The sequence below is a fragment of the Gymnoscopelus microlampas genome (genome assembly GCF_963454915.1).
Source record: "Gymnoscopelus microlampas genome assembly, chromosome: 1".
Taxonomy (NCBI): Eukaryota; Metazoa; Chordata; class Actinopteri; order Myctophiformes; family Myctophidae; genus Gymnoscopelus; species Gymnoscopelus microlampas.
Window position 1 is genome coordinate 37148189 of NC_139962.1, and position 24600 is coordinate 37172788.

Genomic DNA, 24600 nt, shown 5'->3' on the forward strand with positions numbered 1-24600 from the left:
GCCGCGTCTCCGGTCGGTATCTGGTGTTGCACGACGTCCGTCCGTCCGAAATCCTCGTCATGGATGGCGAACACCTTCTTCCACTTACACAACATCTCGTGTAACTCTCTCTTCTGCGCCTCCGGCAGGTCATCACGCTCCGTCAACACTTCCATCTCTTCGGGCAGGGTCTTCAGTGGTCCATCATCTTCCACACTGATTACGGCCACTTCCACCTCTCCGTCAGTCCCCAGGGACAGGCTCAGGTCCCTGCCGCCTCGGACGTCCGCTTCTTCCACCGGGTACAGCCTCCCCAGCTTCTGGTGGCGGTCCAGGACCAGACTATATGCGTGTGGGTTACACACTCGTATGGGAACACGTCCGTGGCGCACCGTGACGAGGGCACGGGCCACTCCCAAATCCTTTCCATCTGGCAAGGCTTCCATCAAGGCCTCGTAGTCCGCTCCATTTGGTCCTCTCCAAGCGCGGCCCCAGATCATCACTTCACTCTGCGCGGGGATTCGAATCTTCCGCCGGCCGACCGGCCACACATAACCTATAGACCCATCTTCGTTCGTCACTGCCTCCACCCTCCTACAGGTGGCGAATGCATCCTTCCACAGCGTCCTTCCCTGCTGACATCGAAACACAGGCCTCCCAGGCCATTTAAAGAGGGCATGCCATACAGCGTTTACGACATTCATCCCAATGATCAGCGGTTGAGTACAATGTTCATCTTTCACGATTACAACTCCCCTCCATGGTATCTTCATTCCCTCCAGTTCTAGGTCCAATATAGGCATAGCCAGTGTACGGTAAGTCAAGACCATTAGCGGCGCGTAATTTAAAAACAATGGGCCCATTTCCCAACGTCAGGTGTGAGAATTTTTCCTCGAATAAGCTCTGCTGCATTAATGTGACCTGTGACCCAGTATCCAGTAACCCCCTTAAGTGGACCCCGCCCATAGTGATCCCAATAGTCGGACAGTCCCCAATAAACACTTCATTAGCCCTTGATCTGGCGAGTGCGCGCTGCACCCCTGTCTCCCGGACCTCGGCGACAGGGCGCACTAGTTTTAAATGATTGGTGTCGGATTTACAAAATCTAGCAATGTGCCCGGACTGCCTACAAATCCTACAGATCGGCCTACCTCCCTCATCCCACTCGTTGCGTTGGTAAGGCTCCCGGCGTCGTTCAGGTGGGGGCGAAACGCGAGGTCGTGTATCGGTGGTGTTGGGTCGAAGGAGCGGTCGGATCTCCTTCATGAGCTCCTGCGTAAACCCCTGCATTTGCGATTTAACATCTTCCATGATCTCCTGTTTCAGTTTCTCTCTCCATTCAGGTTCCTGTGAGGTGGTTGGGATAGAGACAGGTTTAACAGCATGGCACAAGATTTCAGCAGCCCCTTCTCTTCTATGTTCAGTGTCTAGTAGGAAGGCCTCGTCTTTTAGGGCGGCGAAGTCTTCTGTGGGGTTTCGACGGGCATATATTCTCAAGGCTTGACCCAGAGGGCCTTCAGACAGCCCTACAAGTAACTGCTCTCGCAGAATGGCATCGGAGGGAGCGGTGTCTGGGTCGAGCCGCCGCAGCCCGCAGAACAACTCTCTAAGCCTCAAAATATAAGCCTGCACACTTTCACCTGCGCGTTGCGCACAGCCATAGAACAAGGCACGAGCCTGGGAAGCAGAAACGGATGATTTATATAAAGTGTCTAAACATTTAAAGACTTTGGCCACTGTATTTCGATCTTCCTTATCAATTACGCTAATTTGTCGCTTAGCTTCCTCAGTAAGGGTTTGTACTACAAAAGCAACTTTTTTCTCCTCTGTTAAATCCTGAGTGCCCAATAATCCTTTAATCTGTTCTCTCCATTCTCTGTATTTCTCCTCACCCTCTATGCCCGAAAACTTAGGTAACCACGGTGCCCCTGGGTACACTGGCATCATCATCATTTCTTTCTTTGTTCAACCAACAAAACACAAAGCAGCAAAACAGCAAAATTTCAATACAGTTTCTCTCAGGGATTTTTTTGTGTTGTTCTCTACCCAGTCCTGCCGCGCTACGCCAAATATGTGACGGTGGCCAGGTTGTCACATGTGACTTGCCACTTCTTTCTAGAATGCTGGCACTCTTTACTCTTTCTCAATAAATAAATAAATAACAATACACATTAAACTCACAATAATAAAATATCAGTTGCACAATAAAGTGCGGGGTGCGTAATTACTGTGAGAATAATAATGATTGTCAAATACTGCAAGACTACGCCACCCTTTTGTTTAAGAGGTAGGGTCCTCTGTAACACTTTCTTAGGCTATTCACAGGTTCGAGTTTACCCAGGTAAGTATAACACTTTTGAATGAGAACAACACTTTATAAAATATCCCTCGGAGAAAACTGGACGGAAACAGGTTTGTATAAAAAGGTAATTAATTTTATTGTCCTAATACAACGGCATCTATAAGCCATAAAACAATGAAAAGCATAAACAAAAATATAACACTAAACACTAAAACCCTCAACCTCCTATGGCGCCCGCTAACTAACTAAAATACACAATTACAGGAACTCAACAACAAGGCTTAAAACACAGGGCTTGTGCAAATTTAGCAAATAAATATAAATCTAGCATAAAGTGCCTACTTCTACTGAACCAGTAAAGTGACAGGTGCTGATTTAAAGTGCTAAATACTCATCACGGTTTAAATGCAAAAGGTGGGGAATGTCCTTATATGGGTGTAATGGATCGGGGGTTTAGGCCAGGAATCTCTGCCTCTTCAGTTCTTCGTATGCGCTGCCTGCAATTATAGAAACTAGAACCAGTTCATCTGTTCAATGTAACTTCACATGGGAGGTTTAGGACCGTGGTTTTATAAAGGTAACGTTGCATAGGAAGGTACTTACACACACGCCAGACTTAACGTCTGGCTATGAGTGTGTAGAGCGCGCAACGTTATCGCCACTGGCCGTCTCCTCTGCTCCTTGGTTCGGTTCGTCTCCTTTTCCTCCCCGTCGCTCTCGTCTACCGCTGCGGCTTCTTGTCACTGGAAGCGGGCACGTCTCAGCTCACCGTCCGCTGCTTGTGGCTTGGTGCGTCTCGCTGTATCCTTGTTCTCCACCTTTGCTCTGTGGCTCTCCTATACCTGTGCACAACCTGCTCCCTAGGCTGTCACCTTCACACTGCCCTGTCTCTCTGCTGTCCAAATGCCCGCGCCCACTTTTGAACAGTGTGGACCACACCCTATCCTACTCCCATTCGCTCTGCCAACAGCGTGACCTGGGGACATTGGCTGGCTGGAGTCACACGGTCAAAGTCATGCAGCCTATCATGGGGTTCATTGTCAAGTGTCTCAGGGACCGTGGGGAAATATATTGCCAGGTTAAAACGTTCAGTGAGAGATTACATAGGATACATTTAAGATGATGGTTATTTTAAGTGCATTATACAGGTTTTTACGCATCAATAAAATAGTACAAAACTTATTTTCATCACTGGTTTTTGACCCTGTCACATAGTGACACTTTTTTTGGTCCCTAACATTCATCGAGCTCTGGAGCTCAGGACATTCACAGTTCAAAAATTCCACCTTACTGTGGACATGCATGCTTGAGATTTTTTCTTTTTAAATAATTTGTAGTTTTGGAGATATTTAACTTTAAGCGCCCCATGTATTGTCGATGCGGCAATGGAGATTTAAAGGCAGGCTTACAACTACATACTTACGCCTAGTAACCTCATTCATACTTTAAAATGTTCATCTTACTGTGGACATGTTTGCCTGAAAAGGAATCTTTGAAATGTTGCATAGTTTTAGAATTGTACTCCTCTAAAAGTTCAGAGATTTAGAATGGAGGCGGATGGAAGGTTTTGGGACCTTAAAAAACACTTTCACCTAGAAACTCCATTCACAGTTCAAAAATTCCACCTTACTGTGGACATGCATGCTTGAGAAACTTTAAAAAAAAATCATTTGTAGTTATGGAGATATTTAACTAAGCGCCCCATGTACTGTATTGTCGATGCAGCAATGGACATTTAAAGGCAGGCTTACAACTACATACTTACGCCTAGTAACCTCATTCATACTTTAAAATGTTCATCTTACTGTGGACATGTTTGCCTGAAAAGGAATCTTTGAAATGTTGCATAGTTTTAGAATTGTACTCCTTTAAGTGACCCTAAACATGGTCTCAAAATGTCAACTTTGAGCACGAGACAGTGTTACGCTCCATGTCTGAAATGTTGTCCCTCCTTGCTCCGCCTACCAAGCACCTGTAAATAAACCCAGAACAGAGGGCCCTGGGGCCTATTTCACGAAAGCAGAATAAGGGACCCCCGTTATACCGCCGCCTCCGTTACCGCCACCGGGACCCCCATGGACGGCACTGCAGATGGATTCCATGTAATCTCTACATTGCATGCATACCTGCCAACCTCAGACCATCCGATAACAGGAGATTTTTTCCCAGGGGGGGGGGGGCTCTTGACCACGCTGGGGGACCCAGGATTTTTTTTAACAGAGTAGATGTAATTTCCAGTATTCTGGTGGATTTTGACACTTTTATCAGGCTTTACTTACATAGGATCCATTAAAAAGTTATAGGTAGCGATAAAAGAGCCATATTTAATAACATTTTGCTGGGGACCCCCTGGAACCCCCCCAAGGACCCCTGGGGGTCCCCAGACCCCACTTTGAGAACTACTGCTTAACGCTTTTTGAAAGTCCTGGAAAAAAAAAACAAGACTCGCGCAACAAAAATCGGCAAGACACACCATCTCCGGTTTACTTCCCTTATCTGCATAGTCTCGCGTCTCACGTATCGCGTAGCTACAGTATCTGCGTGAAGTGGGCGGATGCCTTTTTAGCAGACCGGAAGCAGGTTGGCGTCCACCCACTTCAAGCAGATAGCTACACGAGACGCGAGACTATGCAGATACGGGAAGCAAACCGGAGATGGTGTGTCTTGCCAAATGATGTTGCGCGAGTCTTGTTTTTTTTTGTCGATCTTCTGTTTTTGCTATTTTAGAATGTTTATGGTGAAAAGTAACAGTTTTGGCCAATGAGGTTTCCGCCCGACAGACAATATATTAATATTTATATTGTACGAATGTAAACAAAATATGTCGAATGTAAACAAATCGCTAGTGCAGTCTGGATCTGTCATGACCGATGAACTTCCTCAGTAAGGGTTTGTACTACAAAAGCAACTTTTTTCTCCTCTGTTAAATCCTGAGTGCCCAATAATCCTTTAATCTGTTGGATGAACTTCAACCTGGTGTTTGTACTTTCTCCATTTTTGACCCGTTCATTCATCTACATAAACAGGAACAGGAACCTTGGCATCTGAGCAATCTGGCTCCCACGGGTCTATCTTTTTTCACCTTTATCATAAAGGTTGCTGGACAATACATAGAGGATGAAATGCATAATTTATTAAATAATATAAAGGTAATATCAAATACATTGTAAAGAATGAGAGACATGACGGTTTATTAGCAAGACAGTCTTATTCCTCATTTAGCTGGTTTCCCCTAAAACCCCTGTACTGTTACAGAGTAGAACTACCTTAGAGTCTCTGCTGAAGATGTGGTCCTTACTGATGATATGGCCATAGCTGAATGGTTAGAGAGCCCGCCTGACAAGCCCTAAATCCCAGGTTCGATCCCAGGCCTCAGCAATGTGTCAAAGTGTCCCAGAACAAGACACTTAAAAGAATAGTCCACCCAAAAAAATACTTATTTTCTATCAATTACGCACTCCATGAAGCCTTGAATTCATGGAGATTCTTTTGTTTTTGACACATTCCTGAGCACAGACTCAGACATATTGGTTGGATGCATGGCGCATATAATAGGCTATCGCATTGTAGATTAGTAGGCGATAATTTCAATATTCACTATGCACTCCTCATGTTTAAGCCTAATTTTTAAATGATATATTTATGGACTTGTATATAAATTGTACATATTTTTGGACGACTTGTGCATTTAATTTGTCAGCAATACTTTGCCACGCTTTCTCCCTGGATCCATTTATTGCGGCCGTGTTTCCTTTCTTGCTTATTATACATTTTACTTCCTCGTATGATTCCGGGGAGACGGGACCCAAGCCTCAAGACTCTTGAGCTAAAGAGTTTGTGAACCACTGCCATTTAGAACAGTGGTTTAGTAGAGGACCTGGCTAAGATACGTATGCACTTAATTTAGGAGAGAATATCTCAACTGTTCTTGGCTAATATGACCCCAGGGAACAACTTAGGAACTGTGACTAATTCTCTATCCGGGACGAAATACCCGAAAATGACCACGCCCTTTTTTAAATGACCATAACCGGTGCACTACTTCCAACATGGCTCTATCTGCTAAACCGTTGGAGCTACAGATTTACTGAGGTGCTCAAAATGTTCAAAATACATATGTTTAGGGAAACGTAGTAAAGTAATATTTCTAATTTGATATTTTATGACAGAACAGCTAAAAAACGCAAAAAAAAACTGCCAACATATTACAGTCCAGGGCTATAGGAATAATTGTGTGTGAATCAGTCTAGAAGCACCTAAATTGATGTAACCAAGGGCATGCTCCAATGATTTAGCAAGGGTACCTGAGCCAGCAATGCTCTGGGTCATCATTGTGGCCAAATCCAATATGACCACCACCTGAAAAAGGTTTTGGCTAAAGCTTTTGAACCAGATGATTTATAAATGATCAAACTTGGTGTCTAAATCATGTTTTTTGACAATTAGAAACATGTTGGAATGCTTATCTTTATGCTTGGGTGTGGCTGGACCTCTATTTTGCATATTTCAAAGAAATATTAGTTTTGCAAATTTGTTTCACTTACCTTAATCTTTGTCATTTTTGGCAAATTTGGTGTCTACTTTATGCTTTTTGAGCATTAGAAACCAGAGTATTGTTCAAGTCGCTCCGGTCCGAGTCAAGTCGAGTCCCAAGTCGTTTGGTCCCAAGTCCAAGTCGAGTCCCAAGTCATGTGGTCCCAAGTCCAAGTCGAGTCCCAAGTCAATCCAACCCTCAGGTCTGAGTCCCAAGTCGAGTCCCAAGTCTTTGGTCCCAAGTCCAAGTCGAGTCCCAAGTCAATCCACCCTCAGGTCCGAGTACCAAGTCGAGTCCCAAGTCATTTGGTCCCAAGTCCAAGTCGAGTCCCAAGTCTTTCTGTTGTGGGCAAGTCAAGCCGAGTCAAGTCCCTCACTACTATTGTTCCCCAGCCCACCCACAAAGCACTCAGATTTATATCTTGAAGAGAGAAACCGTATCTTAAAGTCAAGAATTAAACCAGCATAAAGCTGTTCATTTATCCATTACAACATTACATGTCTGATAATTTAGTTAGAACTTGGGAAAGGCTAAATTACACTCAACCTTTTTGAGAACCTGGCATAGCCAAAAGATCCCAGGGCACACCTAGATATACTGTGTGTGTGTGTGTGTGTGTGTGTGTGTGTGTGTGTGTGTGTGTGTGTGTGTGTGTGTGTGTGTGTGTATATATATATATATATATGTGTGTATATATATATATATATATGTGTGTATATATATATATATATATATATATATATATATATATATATATATATATATATATATATATATATATATATATATATATATATATGCACGCACGCACGCACACACAGAGAGAGAGAGATTATTGGGCAGGTATAAAGAAACCTTAACCATTACAAATATATAAATCTTTGGCCTACAATAAACTTGGGTCAGTGCAATGAATGGATGAGTCTGAAAACCTTCCCAGAGTAAAACTTCTTTGGTAAGTATATTTGGTACCCAATATACTTCTAATATCTGATAATAATATCTAATAATGTGATCCTGATAGCATTATTGCGGACGCATGCGCTGTTGCCCACTGCAGACAAACACCAAAACTCTCGCCCCAAAACAGTCACCCCGGGGGAAATCCGGTGATATTCACCTGGTATTCCTAAACGTAACCTCATTAAACTATGCCTAAACCTAACCTTATTCCTAAACTTAACCTCAGTAAAACTAATAACATGGCTAACCGTAAACTTATTTCTAACCTTATCCTCAGTAAAACAACTACAGGAATACAAGAACCGCTGGTCCGCGAAAACAAATGGGGGCGATGGTGTTTTGGGGCGAGTTTTCCGGTTATGTATCTACGGCACCGTGGCTTGAAGATGCGTGTGGACATAAATTACAGAAAATAAGAATATAAATTATAATAGATTATGAATAAATGCATGACTGATAACAAATGAAAATATAAAATGTACAGATCATATAAACATTACAATTATAAGAATTCAAGTAAAATTCAGAAAGTTCTGGCCAAATGAAATCTCAACTGCGCTGTTTATTATGCGCGATTGCGCATGGAAATAAATTACAGAAAATAAGAATATAAATTATAATAAATTATGAATAAATTCATGACTGATAACAAATGAAAATATAAACTTTACAGATCATATAAACATTACAATTATAAGAATTTAAGTAAAATTCAGAAAGTTCTGGCCAAATGAAATCTCAACTGCTGTGTTTATTATGGGGGGGAACTCCGATGACAAAACAAGTCGTCCGAGTCATCTTGTCTCGAGTCGAGTCGAGTTGGGAGTCATTGGCTAGCAAGTCGAGTCGAGTCTCAAGTCTCGTTGGTCTTTTACCTTCAAGTCCGAGTCAAGTCACAAGTTTTACATTCAAAGTCCGAGTCGAGTCGCAAGTTTTACATACAAAGTCCGAGTCGAGTCGCAAGTCGTCAAATATGCGACTCGAGTCAGACTCGAGTCGAGTCACTATGACTCGAGTCCAATACTCTGTTAGAAACACATTGGAATGCTCATAGTTATGATTGAATCCATCTAGAGCATTCTGACTCGCTTATTACAAATATGGCCACTATACCAAACATGTTATGTAACATAAAGTTTCATCCAGATTGAGTGTATAGTATACAGTAGTTGTAGGAATGAGTTAAGATGAGTTAATTTTATCGAAACAACATAATATGACTATAGAATCCAAAGGATACAGCAACAGCCAGTACAGTATGCACATCAATGCTCAGCATAAAGTGAATACTATCATAATAGTCAACAAATCGTTGCTAGGAATGTGTCTTGGTGTCACTACAACAACAGAACAGCTCTGCAAACACACACACACACACACACACACACACACACACACACACACACACACACACACACACACACACACACACACACACACACACACACAGAGTTGCATGTGCTCAGTCCTTTTGATTCCTCGGGCTGATGACTGTTTTTAATGTCCTAATCATACAACATCTATATATCGAGATGCAACAGACTCCAGTTACACTACATGACTTTTGCAGCCCCAGTGGAGGATGGCGCAAGCTTTACTGGCATCTGCAAGATGGGTCCAGTAAGGTTCCCAGGTTCTGACATGCTGAATCAGTGCATCTTGGGTGGGAGGAAGGTTCTCAAGGGACCTGGTACCATTTGACCAACATCAGCCTTCCCTGACTATGAGAAAAGGAGTGCAGGTATCTCAAAGAAACTCTGGTCACCCTTACTTTGGAGCCTGAAAAGATCAACTTTCCATGTCCAAAGATTGGAGTATATGGTCATCATCATATACTGTACGGCAAGAGCCGTGGTGGCCACAGCAGAGTAGATGAATCCTGACAGTGGCTTTTCTCAGTCCCTCAAGAACATTCCACCCAAGCCGCACTGATTCAGCATTTAAAAACTGCTGCAGACCAACAGACAACCTCCGTCCAACAAAATATCCCAGATTTCAAACTGGTACTGGGACTCCATGACTAGTGTGAACCTTACTGGACCTATCTTGCCAGTAAAGCTGTTGCTGTTGTAACACCAAGACCATAAATGTGATATAAACATAATATGTTTATATCACATTTATGATATTATCTATATCTATCTATATATACAATTTGAATCCTGCGCCATGTCGGTTGTCAGTATGTACGTACGTTGTATGTGGCCAGTGTGACGTCATATGACATCACGGTCGTGACATCACGATGAGACACGCCAGTGTGACGTAATCTCACGACAGCATGACATCACATCCTACCTATAAATAGGTAGGATTCCATCCTCAACACAACCCACGCCGACGACCCTTTACACAAATAAACTGCTAACTTCATCACTTGCGATTTCAACTATCTTTTCACATTGTACACCACTGCACACTCCCCACAGGTCTGCCATACCAGGTCTGAGTAATCACAAAGTGGGTTTTGGTCATTGGAGAGGTGATGCACGTCACCTCTTTCTGAAGTGGGTACTTTCAAAGCCTGCTGTGGATTTAGGAGAGCACAAAACTCTCTCTCACACTGTGAGGTGCCTGTAAGGTGGCACTGCAAAGTGAACGACGCGTTACGCTAGACGTTCGGGCCGCGTAGCGGCCCGAACTTCTAGTTGTAAACAATTCTATACACCTTTGACTAGTAGGCCTACTGTATGATATCATACTAGTCAATGGTGTATAGAAAAGTAAAACTATATAGTATTACATTTTATGCTGAGCATTGTTGACCATACTGTATTAGCTGTAGCTGTAGGCCTATCATACGAATTAGTTCTACTGTTAAATCATTCTTGTTTCAATAAAATTACATCGTAAGATACATTGGTTGTTTCATAACATAGTGGCCATATTTGTGATAATCAAATTAGTGTCCTCTGGGTAGATTACATCATAAAGATAAGCATTCAAACATGTTTCTAATTGTCAAAAAACATGATTTAGACACCAAGTTTGCATTTTCATTGCTCAAAATGTGGTTCAAACGTTATAGGCAAAAACTTTGTCAGGTGGCAGCCATATTGGATTTGGCCACTATGATGACCCTGAAGGTCGCTGGCTCAGGCACCCTTGCTAAATCATTAGAGCATGCCCTGGGTTACATCTGGGACAAATGTGGTGCTCTTAGATTGATTTGCGCAAAAATATCCCTATGGCCCTGGACTGTAATACATTTTTAGCTGTTTCTTTTAGCTGTTCTGTCAAATATCAAATTATAAAATTTACACTTTACTATGTTTCCCTAAACATAGGTACTCTGAACATTTTGAGCACCTCAGTAAATCTGTAGCTCCAACGGTTTAGCAGATAGTCATGTTGGAAGTAGTGCATCGGTTATGGTCATTTAAACAAGGGCGTGGTCATTTTCGGGTATTTCGTCCCGGATAGAGAATTAGTCACAGTTCCTAAGTTGTTCCCTGGGCTCATATTAGCCAAGAACAGTTGAGATATTCTCTCCTAAATTAAGTGCATACATATCTTAGCCAGGTCCTAGACTAAAAAGACTGACTGAAAAACAGGCAGTGAAAAAAATCCAAACAGAATAGTGGCCGTCGGACCATTAGCCCGCCTCCTCGTCCATTCACGCGGTCAGGCAGCTAATCACCACCGTATCCATTCAGCAGAGCGACCCTCGCCTATATATGAGCTGCTGCAGTGCTGCTGTTCAGCCACAGAGAAGAACGCCGCTCTGGTTTTGGGCTCCATGATAGGGCAAGTTCAAGGATTCAGCTTTCATGGTCGACTTTCATGGTCTTTTATAGGAATACGTGAAGCCTGGCTTTACCATCCTGGCTCGATGACAAGGTATAGCTCGACAAAGTCGCTCCTTTTCAGCCTGGCTTGGCGTTCATGGAAGGGAATAAACCAGGCTGTATGGACCAGACTTTGTCAAACCTGGATTTGACATAAATCCAGGCTTATTTAATTCTCCTTTCGTGTAATAGGCCCCTGGCAGACATTGTGGGAGGACCATTACAGTGGATGTACAGTATAAGATTGTAGGACAAACCCCTACTGACCCCATGGCCTTTCCTATACCACCACCCTAAATTCCCTTGTTTTTCAGTATTCTTTTTTTAATATGCCATTTTATTTCACTGTAAATAATTTGTTTACCACGTTAATACTTCTATACAATATGACCCCCCCCCCAATTCTGACACTCATATTTACATTCCCTCTCGCTTTTAGACTGTAAAATACTGTTTGACAATCACTCAATGGTTTCGAGCCAAAACATAATACGTCTTTTGACATTAACCCAGACCAGACACTTAGGTCATTTGGAACCGATCCATTAACTGCTCCCAGAGTTAAAGAAAAACATGCTGTCAAATATGCCACACATAGTATAGCAACAAACTTCCTCCATGGGATCTGAGACTTGAGCCAACTCTTATTTTTAAAACCCATGTTAAAACCTTTTGGTTCACAGCATTAGTTTGGCATACTTAAAATGTGAATTATTAATTATTATTTGTATGCCATTTTATTTCTCCAATCTTTCTTCTACTTAAATGACTTTTTATGCTTTGTGACGTGCATCATCATAATACGGTGGGTGTTGACCAATTGGTTTCATGTTCTATACTGTAGAACTCATCATAGGAGATTCACTCAACACCTCCAGGATAGTATAAACTTGTATAGTTAATTCATGATCAACTAGGTCTAGGATTAAAAGTTTCCTTTACTTTGCTCGTCAATGGCATGTTTGGTAGTGTTGGTCACTTAAAGTAAGCTTATGAAAAAAAACACCTCCACTGTCCCAACACAATACAAGGAGCCAAAATGCTTAAAGTGACATTGTACAGAAGAACTTAACTAGTGCACATTTTGTGCAGTGCTTAAATACAACAGCATACACTACTTTTTGTAACTGGTCACTATTCTTTATGGAGAAACTACTGACTGCACATTAAAAAACTAAAAAGACAACATAAATCACTTCAACACTTTTCTTTATTTTTCACTTATGTTCTAGACTCCTCTGGGTGTTTTGAAGTTCATTCCAATAGTTGGCTGGGTGACTTGAAGATTGGAAAGGCCACCAAAGTCCTAGGACAAAAACATATTCTAGAGTTAACTTACATATACAGTACATCATATGCTGTGGACAATTATGACTAGCATTTAGACAAACAGGGATATTTAATGGTCTCATTTGCATATGAATTCTTTAACTGATTAAATATTAAAATGGACAGAAATAGCTGACGGCCAGACTTTTGACATAATACAGAAAAAATGCTTGACATCTAATGATACATATGTCCTTATTATGACCATGGGTATGCTCTAAAAGTGTGAAAAACATATTTTTCATTTCACCACGCCTTAGTCCTTGCAGAGTTTTAAATGCTAGCCAAGATATGTCTTCTCACAAATGGTTGGGATGTACTGCCAATTGCAGAAATAATTCCAACAGAAATGTGATAAATACACATACATAAACTGCCCACAAAAAGTTTGGAAATGTAACTTCGGTCGATTATTTCTCCCCTTCAATAATACCAATTGGTATTGTATTTTAATAAATCATTTTTATCGTTGATTAGTCACCTTTACAACGAGGAATAACTTGTAAGGATCGAACAACGTGCGCCCCAAAAACAATTGCCAAAATCCCCCAATATGCTTCTGTTGGTAATCGCTCTCATTTTGAGTGACCTGCCAGCCAGTCACAGGTGTGTGTGGCACCTGAGCATGGGTCTTGCAACGTTGTTGAGTTTGTGTATGCTCCAAGCAACAACACGATGAGAAGAACCAGTGAGAAAGCCAAACAAAATAGTTCCACACTTACCAGCAACTTCAACATCTCCTTGGTGTCTGGATCAACCTCAATGAGCTCCTGGTCTAGAGCAGACACCTGGCAAAACAAGACAAAAGTAAAGTAGTTTAGCTCGTTTCATAGCCCTCCCATTTGCTACATACAAACATGCCACTTAATTGAGATTGTTCAGGCATCTCAGACATCTCAGAGCTTCTCATTTAAGGTAGGGTAAGTGATATTTTTGGGTTAAAACAAAAAGTATTTTGTTAAAAGGTTAAAGCACTATATTCTGATAGTAATCATTGCTATAAAGTGTTTGTTCAGTAACAGGAGTCTCCCGGTCTCTCCAGCTCTTTAATAAACAGAAAATACATTTTCCGGTAGGTGTCAAAATCTCAGCCAATCAGGAGAAAGTACCCATTTTTAAGCTTCATTTTTATAGTGTTCCAGTTCCAATTCTGCCTGCTCATTTCTTAGTGTCATCACTTCCAATTTCACTTGTTTAATCTAAGTTCTCTATCCTGATTGGATAAAATTGGAAATGAAACTGAAACGAAAATGCATCTTCTGTTTTATAAAGAGCTGGAGAGACAAGGAGACTCCTTTTACTGAACAAACACTCTATAGCAATGAGTACTATCAGAATATAGAGCTATTTAACACTTATTTTAACCAAAGAAAATCACTTACCCTACCTTTAAGTAAAAGCAGCAAACAAAAAAAAGAATAAGATATCAAAGTCTTTCTCCCTATTAATAGTCTCACCACAGCTCATATGTATCATTTAGATGAAGCTGCTGGTGCTATAACAAAATGTAACAGCATGGAGAGAATGTTACTGGTATTTTCCAAACGAATTCTGCAGCTGTTTAAAAGAACCGTTTGTGGATGCCCAGATATAAATCACAAGATGCCTTGGAACATCCCAGAAAATGTAGCACTTCTCCTAACATGATCACTGGTAGAGATGTGAGAGTGGAGATAAGCAGGTTGGGCTGAAACAGAGGATATTTTTTACACAGACGGATTAGATACAGACCTCTGGGACGTAGTTATCCCTTCGCTCTCTCTCCTCCTCTTGGAGCTTGATGGAGATGCCGCGCACTGGGCCCCTCTGGATGCGCTTCATCAGATGAGTGACATAACTGAGAGAGACACACACCAACTACTTATTACACTGACAAAGACATTTCCTCCAGTATTCACCTCTCCATCCTTCTCACTCACAAGGCAACTGTAGCATAGTTTTCTAATGGCTGGTTAGTTTCCTTTAAAAACCTCTTTAAATACTACTCTACCATAATGTGGTAATTTGCATTACATTTTCGTTCATATAAAAGTGAGTCAAGACACCAAGATTCAGGTGGGGGGATTTTTTTAATTAACAAGCTGATGATGCAAGTGTGTTTGAGCTACTTTAAAGCCTGTCTTTCTCTGAGGACTGCTGATGGACTGGCAACAGCCTTGGGACCAGGGTATCTGTACACTTTTTAAGTACAAATGTTATGCCTCTTAACCCATTAAGACCTGAGGCGATTCTTAAAACAATGTCTAAATCAGTTTTTTGAAAAAAATCTGGAATTCTTTTTTTCAAGATTTTTCAAAAATAGCAGATCTACAAGCTCGTAGCGCGGCACTCGGTGCCGCGCTATGAGCTTGTATATCTGCTATTTTTGAATAGCCAAAGAAATCTTAAGTGACACAGATGCGTTCCAGGTATTAATGGGTTAAAGGGGAATTTATTACTTTTAATTTTTAATACTGCCCCAGATTAAATTTAATATTACCACTTATACAATTCCAGACATTTTAAGACATTCTAGAGATCCGTGGTAATCTAGCCCTAGAATCGCTGTGATCTTACACACATTTCAGGTATTCCAAATACACAACCATAGTTCGGTCCTATCCAAGCCCGGTTAGCAGACCGCCGCGGCATAAATCTTCTCTGCACTGTGTGTGTACTCACCCAATAATTAATCCTCAGAGTCAGATATTGTCCTCTAGTTTCATATCCATTTGAAAGTTCTAGCAGAAAACGTGTGTTTAGTAAAATATCTACACTTTTCCACGAGATTCACACAGATGACATTCTCTGTCAGTGACGGGCCAGAACTGAAATGACTGCTGGACTGAACATATGAAAACTTCCTTTGGGAACAGTCAATGTTTGGCAAGCACAAACGTATGGGCTACACAATTGACAGGTGCGTTGCGATTAGTAATTAATCGTTTTGAGTGGTGCACTCATTACGGGCCCCTTGCCTGGGGATTATGTCATAAAGTGGAGATATTTTACTAAAAACAGGTTTTCTGCCAGAACTTTCAAATGGATATGAAACTAGAGGACAATATCTGACTACGGAATTAATTATTGGGTGAGTACACGCGCAGCGCAGTGAAGATTTATGCCGCGGAGATCAGTCTGCTAACCGGCGGGGATAGGAACGATCTATGGGAATCCTGCTTGGGACTGTCAAATAGATGCAACATGTAACTAGTTAACCTTGGAGCAGAGCAAGTGTCCTTCTCCTCAAACATGGCACTTGACATTTAAAACCTCAGTGACTAAATTCCAAACCTTAGCTTTGAGGCAGTTTCCTGCTGTCAAATAGAAGGCGCTCCCAAAGTCAAATTAATTCATGCACAAGTCAAACTTTAGAATAACCTTAAAGGAGGAGTTCACCCAATAGAAAATAAGTCATTTTTTGGGTGAACTCCTCCTTTAAGCAAACTGTCTTTAACACTATTGTATAGTGGAGTGTATCATCTGATTCTCTCTCCATGTGTTGAAGCAATTGTATGTAGACCTATACTAAACAGAGAATATTGCCACAAACCTCCTGTTCAATCAGTGACAGCAATTCAAAGTATACTACAGCTACGCTATATTCAGAAGTAGAAGTAAAACAGAGATAGAAAACACATTTACCCAGCAATCTTGTTACGCAGTGGTTTGCTGGGGATGATGGCAATCTCCTCACACACCCTCTTGTTGGTGTGGAAGTCATTTCCAAGCCGTGTGTAATACTTCTCAATAATGACCCTGGCGGCCTTCTTAATGGTCTTGGTCCTGACACGACCCTGAGGGAAAACACATCAGCTGATTCATTAGGCAAAACCATTTAATACATATCCAATTCTCAATACACCTGGTATATCTGTTTAATGCACACATTGGCTAAAATCTAATGGGTATATCTTTCCGGACCTTATTTCCTATAAACCTTGACAAGTAGAGCATGCATACTACATGCAAACCCCCTTTTTTTTTTAGGGAAATGGTTCTCAAACCTTTGAATTTAAAGGACCCGCATAACTCTAGACTAGAGTGTTCCCTTTACACACTCAGATGTACAGACTTGTGAGTCCATTAGGAACCCCCTCAAAGGAATCCTGAAGGTCCCAAGACCCCACTTTGAGAACCACTGCTAGGGGCTACTTAACTGCACAAGTTCATTTAGCTCATACGGATTCTCATCACTGCTGACAAGCAGAGCAAATCCTCCAGTACAGAGTGAAATTCTGTACCATCCAAAAAAGATCCTATTAACAGCGTTTACTTATTGCACCAACTGAGGACCAACATGCTAGCCTAGCCTTGGATCAAGACAGTCATCGGTATTGGAGTCTTGTATCAAGGCTACCTGCTAACCAAGAGGCTAACGTTAGTGAACGTCTCAGCAGTTACAAGATACATAATTTATCAGACAGGCCAATAAACATGTTTCATAAGCATTGCAGGTTGGTGGCCAGATAGTTAACACATACTGTTATTCGCCTCTAAATCGTCAATACTTTTGACGCGTTAATGTGTCAAGTCGCTTCGGTGGTCCTAATGTTCACCGATCAAGTTAAATGGGAATAAATAGTGACATTCGGGTCGCCCAAACGCGTCGTTAATAAAGCATGCAGATAAGTAGCGCATAATGTGTGCACGCCAATGCTTGTATACGTTGGATGGCCTGCCAGAATTTAGAGATTGAAAAGGATTGTGAAGTGATATATTTCTAGGGATACCCACCATGTTGGCTTGGACTGGTGGAAGAGAGCACAGGAAGTTGTTAGCGGAAGTTTATAGTGAAAGACGAACAGACATCACCGAATGTCACATCGCCGACTAGCGGTGGAAGTCGGTAACTTTATAATTACTTTAGTATTAAAGCCACAGTACTTTTTACTGTCTATGCACAGCCCACAGGTGTTATTAGCTCAGCCTGGCAGTGGTGGAAAAGGTACTCAACGTTGTACTTAAGTAAAAGTATCAGTACTACAATGTAGAAATACTCTGTTACAAGTAAAAGTCTGGGATTCAAAATTCACTTGAGTATTAAAGTACAAAAGTATTGGTATCAAAATGTACTTGAAGTATCAAAAGTAGGACTCATTATGCAGACCCATTTAACAAGTTTTAAAATTATTATATTTGCACAATTAAATGGCAGGATCCACATGTATGTTTTCAGAAGTTGACTCACCTTTGTTTTTCTAGGGATTATTTAAGTATTTATTACAAATGTATAGTATACATCAAAGCAAGCAGTATCAAACTGATTTAGGCTAATGCTTTAAATGTTATAGTTGGTTGCCTAATGAGGATTACGGACTAAAGGTAGTATAGTTTACCCACCTTTTTATTTACCACATCATAATACTGGATGTTACCATTGGCATGTGAAGAGTCTGGATTCAATCCAGCGACAATGAAAACAGACATGAGGAGGAAGACGTGTGATGCCAGGGCATTTTCTATCTTTATAAGCACTTATGACTGCAGCGAGGAGGGACACATTTTAATTAATATCTTGACTGGAATTAGGGTGAAATTACCCTAGGTGGGGATGGCGAAAAGGCCTACTCTGTTTGGAGTTTGCATGTTCTCCCTGTGTCTCTCAGGGTAGTTAATACCCTCACAAAAACATGTAGTTATCCTGGTCGCTATATCGCCTCCCCCATGACAGCCGGGGCGCCTGATGGAGGGGAAGGGAACTGGTTGGAATAACATGTTCCTTCCACGTGCTACGTCCAACTGGGGAAACTCCCCTGTCAGGTGACAAGAAGGTCAGTTGGCTCTCATGCATTGAAGGAGGCATGAGCTCGGCCCTGGCCTCCCTAGGCTGGTGAGGGGAGTGTAGCGCTAATGTTCTTTAGGTAAAGAACATTTCAGGCTACTTCAAATATTGGATTACAATTCTACCAGTATTTTAGGAAACTGACTCATTCACTGGTACTGCAGTGTAGGTGAAGAATGAGTGACATTATCCCATTCAAATTTTGACTTTGCTAAATGGATCCAACATTAGAATCACTGTTTCAATAACATTTCTATCAATAGAAAATAACGTATCAAAAACATGCATACTCACAGACACGGTGAAGAGATTTGTTTTTTATTTTACATAAAAAAGGGTGCAAACTGGAGTTTCCCTTTAGGTGAGGAGGGAATAAAAAGTGAATTTGTAAGGATCACATGTGACATTTTTCATATGAATCCAAAGAGGAAAAAATAGGCATCTCAGATAAAAAGAACCTTTACCTTTCCACAACTTAAAAACAACAAAAAATAAACAAACAAAAAAAGCAAAAAACAAGCTCCATCATACTTGAAGCCCTTGACTAAGTTAACTCATTCAAATACATTTTTTGGAAGTAACATTCATATTTCAACACAATATTTATTTACAGTTTAAGGATTTGTATTAATCATAGCTCTGAAAAATGCTGAGGGGAGGGATAAACTCTTGGAGCTGTACAGTTCTGTTGTCCACAATTTGAATGACAGAAAAATCAAAGAATAAATCCTTTATATGGGATCAGACAGAAAAGAGACTACAATGGTGAACCTCTGTACAATTTTACAATTTCAAATAATTTCATCACAATATTGCAGTAAAGTCACCCTAAACCTTTCCCTAAAAAAATAATAAAAAGAAATACAGTAAATCTAAGACGGTACTACAGTACAGCAATAAGGAAAAGTGCCAGAGAACCCCAAAAAGACCTAAGCCATTAATTTCCTCCTTGTTTAACTATTTTGCTTTGATTCAAGCTTAATTTACACTCCGATGCACGACCATTTATTGTGCATAAAAGTCTAAATTAGCCATACACTCCTGGATAACACAGGAAACTGGATTACACAAGACCAAAGTCAAACAAAAACAATGAGCACAGAGAAGCAATGTTTTACTTAAGTCAACTATATAAGAAATAAGAACTGAAATGGAATATGCTGTGGTGGTGGTGGTCACAAGATGGTAAACGTCTTATTTTTTACATGAGGACTGGAAGCCCTTGTACTTTATTGATCTAACAGTATTAGCCCCACAGGTGACTAACACCATAATATTCACTACAGAGACTATTGTCATCTCCAGACAAGCCATGCAGATACACACTAAGCCGAGTAATCGTATATCAGTCTGGATGAGGTCTAAAGCGGAAAAAGTAAATACATATCCATCATTTCAACAATAGGCTCAACTGTGACATAACGGATAAAGCAGACCATGGCTATAGGTAAATGGCAAAGATGGCCAGTCACATAAATGAATATATATATATACGTGTGTATATATATATATATATATATATATATATATATATATATTACAAAACCGAGGGAAGCCATAAGACAAATATTAAGTTGCAATGTTCCTGCAACACATTCAACACTTTCCATTAAAGAGCACGAACACTTCCCAACACTGGACTGAACCATCCTATTCTAGGATTTTCAAAATGACAGTGGACACAATAAAATGAAGGACACAAGTTAGAATGAGGTGGTGAAAAACATTCAACTTCAAATTTTCCTGGCACAGGTAAAGGCATGGGCTAGTAGTCTTGGGAATGGCATAAGGGAATTCAAGGGAACATTGAAGGCTATTGTCTGGATATCCATCTCACCACACAAGAATACTTTGAATATTCTTAAAAGCTGGTATGCAGCAGTATGATTGCCGCTGAAGCCTTGCTGGGGAGGACCAGTAGGCAGCAGATGGCACCATTTTCTGTAAAGACAATTTCTTGAAACGAATATATCACACCCATCACTTCTGAGAATGAATTTAAGTAGACCAGATAGGCTGAGCCTGAGCTAGTTTAACAGCCACTCAAATGTTGTAAATCATGACTGCATGTTTGAGGTACAGTATCTCTTCCCACATGTCAAGATAAAATTGTTTTTTATTCATGTTCACATTGACTATGCCGAAGAACAATTCTGAACACAGCTTTCTGGCTATGTACAGTTCATCACACAATAACACATACATGGTCTCATCACAACAGAAACAGGTTTGGCATACGAAATGGGGGCTTTCACTCGCTTAATCGAGGCTCTACTGTTATCAATAATTTAAGTCTCAAATCAACAAGAAATCTACTCGCCACTCCCCTGAGCAAGTAGGCCTACTGAAAATCCCAACGCTTCAGGGTAATTGGTCATTCTCACCACCTAGTACAAGCATCCAGAAGCACAATCCTCATGTCCAATACAGTCAAGAGGCACTAAGGCATCTTAAAGAAATGAATACCTGTCATTCAAAAAGCCTATTTTCCTATTATTTCCCTAAAATGCCATCTCTGGAATCACCATACTGATACAGACAAAAGCAAACAAAACAAAAATCCAATAGATTTTCATATTCAAGTACTTTCAATAAAACAATAACTTAGACCCCAGAGAAACTGACTTGAGTAACCAGGGGTAGAAAAACCAAAAGCTATACAGTGTTAATACACATAACAAGCAGGTTTATTTACTGGTTCACAGAGCCAGTTCGCAACATCTACAACATAGGTATCTCTAATATCTAAGGTGGCTGAGCAGGTGCACAAAAGCCAAATATCCAACACTCCACTGAGAATTGATTCAGAGGTTGAGTGTATGCATGTAGGGGGCACATGGCACAAAAGGATTAAAAAAAATAAAAGATAAAACCCCCAAATTTGTTAGAAAATCCCATCACCAAGCATGAAGGCCTAACATATGAGGGGCAGCTACAATGAGATAAAGTAATGAGCACTCAAGTACAGGATTAGGGAGACAGGGTTCTTGTCAGGGAAATCAAATGTAGTGCAGTCACGGTTTCTAGCTTTTTGTCTTCCTTGCTTTCCCTGTACAACCATGGCCATTTGGAATGAAAAACAAAATATAAATTGTAAAGTCACTTAGCAAGAAAACAAAAATGTAATAAAAAAACAAAAAACATTTGCTCAAAGCATTCAAATAAAATTAAGCCACCATGCATGGAATTACCTCTGGGAAGGCGTCAAGAGGATAGGAAAGGTGACATTATCAAGGGTCATTATTTCAAGGCAGTCCTCTACAACGCTAATGTAAAAGAAACAAGAAATTAAAAATAAATCAAATTTAATCAAAAAACTATAGTACACACATACTGTATTCGTGCAGCTTCTGTGACCCAGGATCAGGGCCCAGCTGATTTTTTTTTTAAAAACATTGTGGAATGCATTGCAGCACTGCATTAAGAGGGGCAGAGACATTAACATGATCCTAGATTATTCCACCCAATGTTTCATTTGGCATCATTCTCTGGGGCCATGAACTTCAGTGTTAGAAGTGAGTGACTTAACTGCTCTAGTTTACGCCAATGGGGAGAACATGGCGCCAAACATTGGGTGTCATTATGCAGATACTGCAAAATTCCCAACCCTCATCCTGCCACCTTGTCCTACTGGCTATGTGATGTTGTGGTTGGGGGTTAAGGCATTGGACAGTAGTGTAAATAGACTGTATCCCCAAAGCACATTGCACCATTGTCTCGTTGCTCCAAAGTAATATGCTCCAGCTTCGACTGGTGCAGAATGTATAAAGTCTGTTAGTTGCTGTCACACGATTAAGGTCAAAACATCTTTTAGAAGAGCTCCAAGTCCACCTAGTTTGGTCAGTTTTATTTTCTTAGTTTAAACTGGTCTCACTTTTAGACTGCTTGTGGTTTCCTTCCCATGGGCTTGACAGATTTATATAAATGTCCCAATGTCATTTGCTTTTCTGTCCATACATTCAGTGTGTATGTTTAAGAATTAATAAGAAAAACAAGGATGAAGATCAAGAGATAAATAGCATAAATAGTATTTTCTTTAGCCAACCTACAAATGTCAAAGTTGTTGCTCAATGAAAATCCACCAGGACCAAAACTCCATGAGTCAAAGACATTGTAATGTATTTTGACTCAGTTATGGTTATGGGGAGTGCTGGCAGCTTAGACAGCCTGGTGAAAACACAGAACACATGGTCTCAGCCCATGTCCCAGTGCTATGTCTGACCCCTTTGGAGGAAAAAGTGCAGGGGTCTAGTGACATAATGATACTGTTTCCATGGGATTTTGCACCCTGACATGCTCCCTGGACGTATGTTCAGTGTGTTTAAATGGATACAGGCAGTTACACTCTTGGTTCCTCACATGTTCAGGTTTACATTCACTTCAACACCAGAAATAATGTGGGAGCGTTGTGCCAAAACAAGTTAGCAAAGTATACCAGAGGAAAACTGCACTCCATTGGGGCTTGACATAGGGACAGAGAGATTGCGTTTCTGACTGTGAGCAGAGGAAAGAACCAAGTAAAACATGGTTTGCAACAGGTGTAGCTGAAGTTCTTTCCCGAGGGAAAAAATGTTCTTTTATAATTCCAAGGATAAATGAAAAATAAACAGAGAAGGCAAAGAAAAAGTGCAAATGCTTGGTTAAGTATGACAAAAATACAAATCTTCCTTTTCCTCAGCTAAAAGCCAAGATGTAGGATCCCGATCAGGCCTGTTTGCCTGCTAAATATTCCAAGCATCATGGAGGGAAGAAAAAAAAAGATTTAATGAGACTCCCATGAAACTCACAGGATTCTAATCAAACGACACATAATACCACATAAGTATGCATCTTGTGTACATCCCAATAACCATTTCCATAGGTCCTCCTATCTTTCAGGCATCTCCCTTTTCTTCTGGATTGGACCGTGTTGATTTCTGTAATCACAATTCAACTGAGCAAGACACTTTTAATGTTTCAGGCTGTGAAGGATCATTTATGTCGTGGTGTGTTCTTCTTCCGTTTCCGCTTGAAGAAGCAGCAGCACCTGCAGAGAGTGAGAGAAAGGGGTGAGCTAGCATACAGCCAAAACAAAAGACTAGTAAATTGCTTAAATGGTATATTAAACTGTTTTTCTCACAGCCTTCTAAAAGTTTGACAGATATTTCTAAGAATCACAGTAACCACAGCTGCTGTTAGCAAAGCCACCAAGAACAAGATGGCTCTATCGCCATCCACCAGTACTTGTGTTCCAATTTATCTACCACTATTTATGAGCCATCATCATCAATTGTTCCAAAACGTAGTGTATCATATGCACATCCTAGTCAAACCATGTGCCGGGTGCTTGGCACAATGCAAAATACAATGGTGAAGAAAACTACCCGTCCCGTGCACGGCATAGTTGCTCCGTTCAAGAATTTTATTACCAATTTTCTGATAATAACTAGTCAGGCATTCAATGGCAACTATCCAGTGTGGGGGTGTTTTTCTTTATCATCAATTGTGAAATGTCAGAGGAGCTCATCTAGTAGCTGTTAAGGACTTTGAAGGCAATTATGCTTGTATGGACAAAACCTGAGTGGTGCAGACAAAGAGCACAGGACATGGTGAGCCTAAATAGCCACTATAAACATACAGAAGACAGGAAAACAGCTATAGACCAAGACATAGGACAGTGACTGGCTATTTTTAAATAAAATTATTTATAGAGAGACTAATGGTGAACCATGCAACAGAACTAACACATACGCAAAAGTCATTGACCGAATCAAACTTTCCATGTTGCTAAATAAACCAATATCACGTGAAGTAAATGAGACTCAGCACAAGTTTGTTAACTTCTACTAAAAAAGGGCTTGGGTTGATGGTGACACCTGCTTAGGAGGAGTTAGGAGTTTTGTACTTTTTTGATCAGAGCTTGTATCATGAATAAATAAATTATACACCAATATAATGGGCT

The 24600-nt window shown here is 40.7% G+C and overlaps 2 protein-coding genes across 5 annotated transcripts in view; both read right to left on the minus strand.

Annotated features, from left to right (window-relative positions):
• Positions 1-12758: 12758 nt before the first annotated feature.
• On the minus strand, positions 12759-17647 carry LOC311052467 (small ribosomal subunit protein eS17). Its single transcript, XM_084067427.1, has 5 exons — positions 17612-17647; positions 16520-16671; positions 14627-14732; positions 13618-13683; positions 12759-12872 (listed from the first exon to the last, which is right to left on the minus strand). The coding sequence occupies exons 1-5, from the start codon at positions 17612-17614 to the stop codon at positions 12795-12797; spliced, it is 405 nt and encodes a 134-aa protein (XP_083923553.1). The 5' UTR covers positions 17615-17647; the 3' UTR covers positions 12759-12794.
• Positions 17648-18964: 1317 nt separating this feature from the next.
• The window catches only part of csnk1g1 (casein kinase 1, gamma 1), a 33729-nt gene continuing 28093 nt past the window's right edge, over positions 18965-24600 (minus strand). For all 4 annotated transcript variants that reach the window (XM_084067883.1, XM_084067882.1, XM_084067881.1 and 1 more), the window contains one exon: positions 18965-23685. In XM_084067883.1, coding sequence (XP_083924009.1) covers positions 23631-23685 — 55 coding nt within the window. In that variant the 3' untranslated portion in view covers positions 18965-23630. The remainder of the gene's footprint in view (positions 23686-24600) is intronic.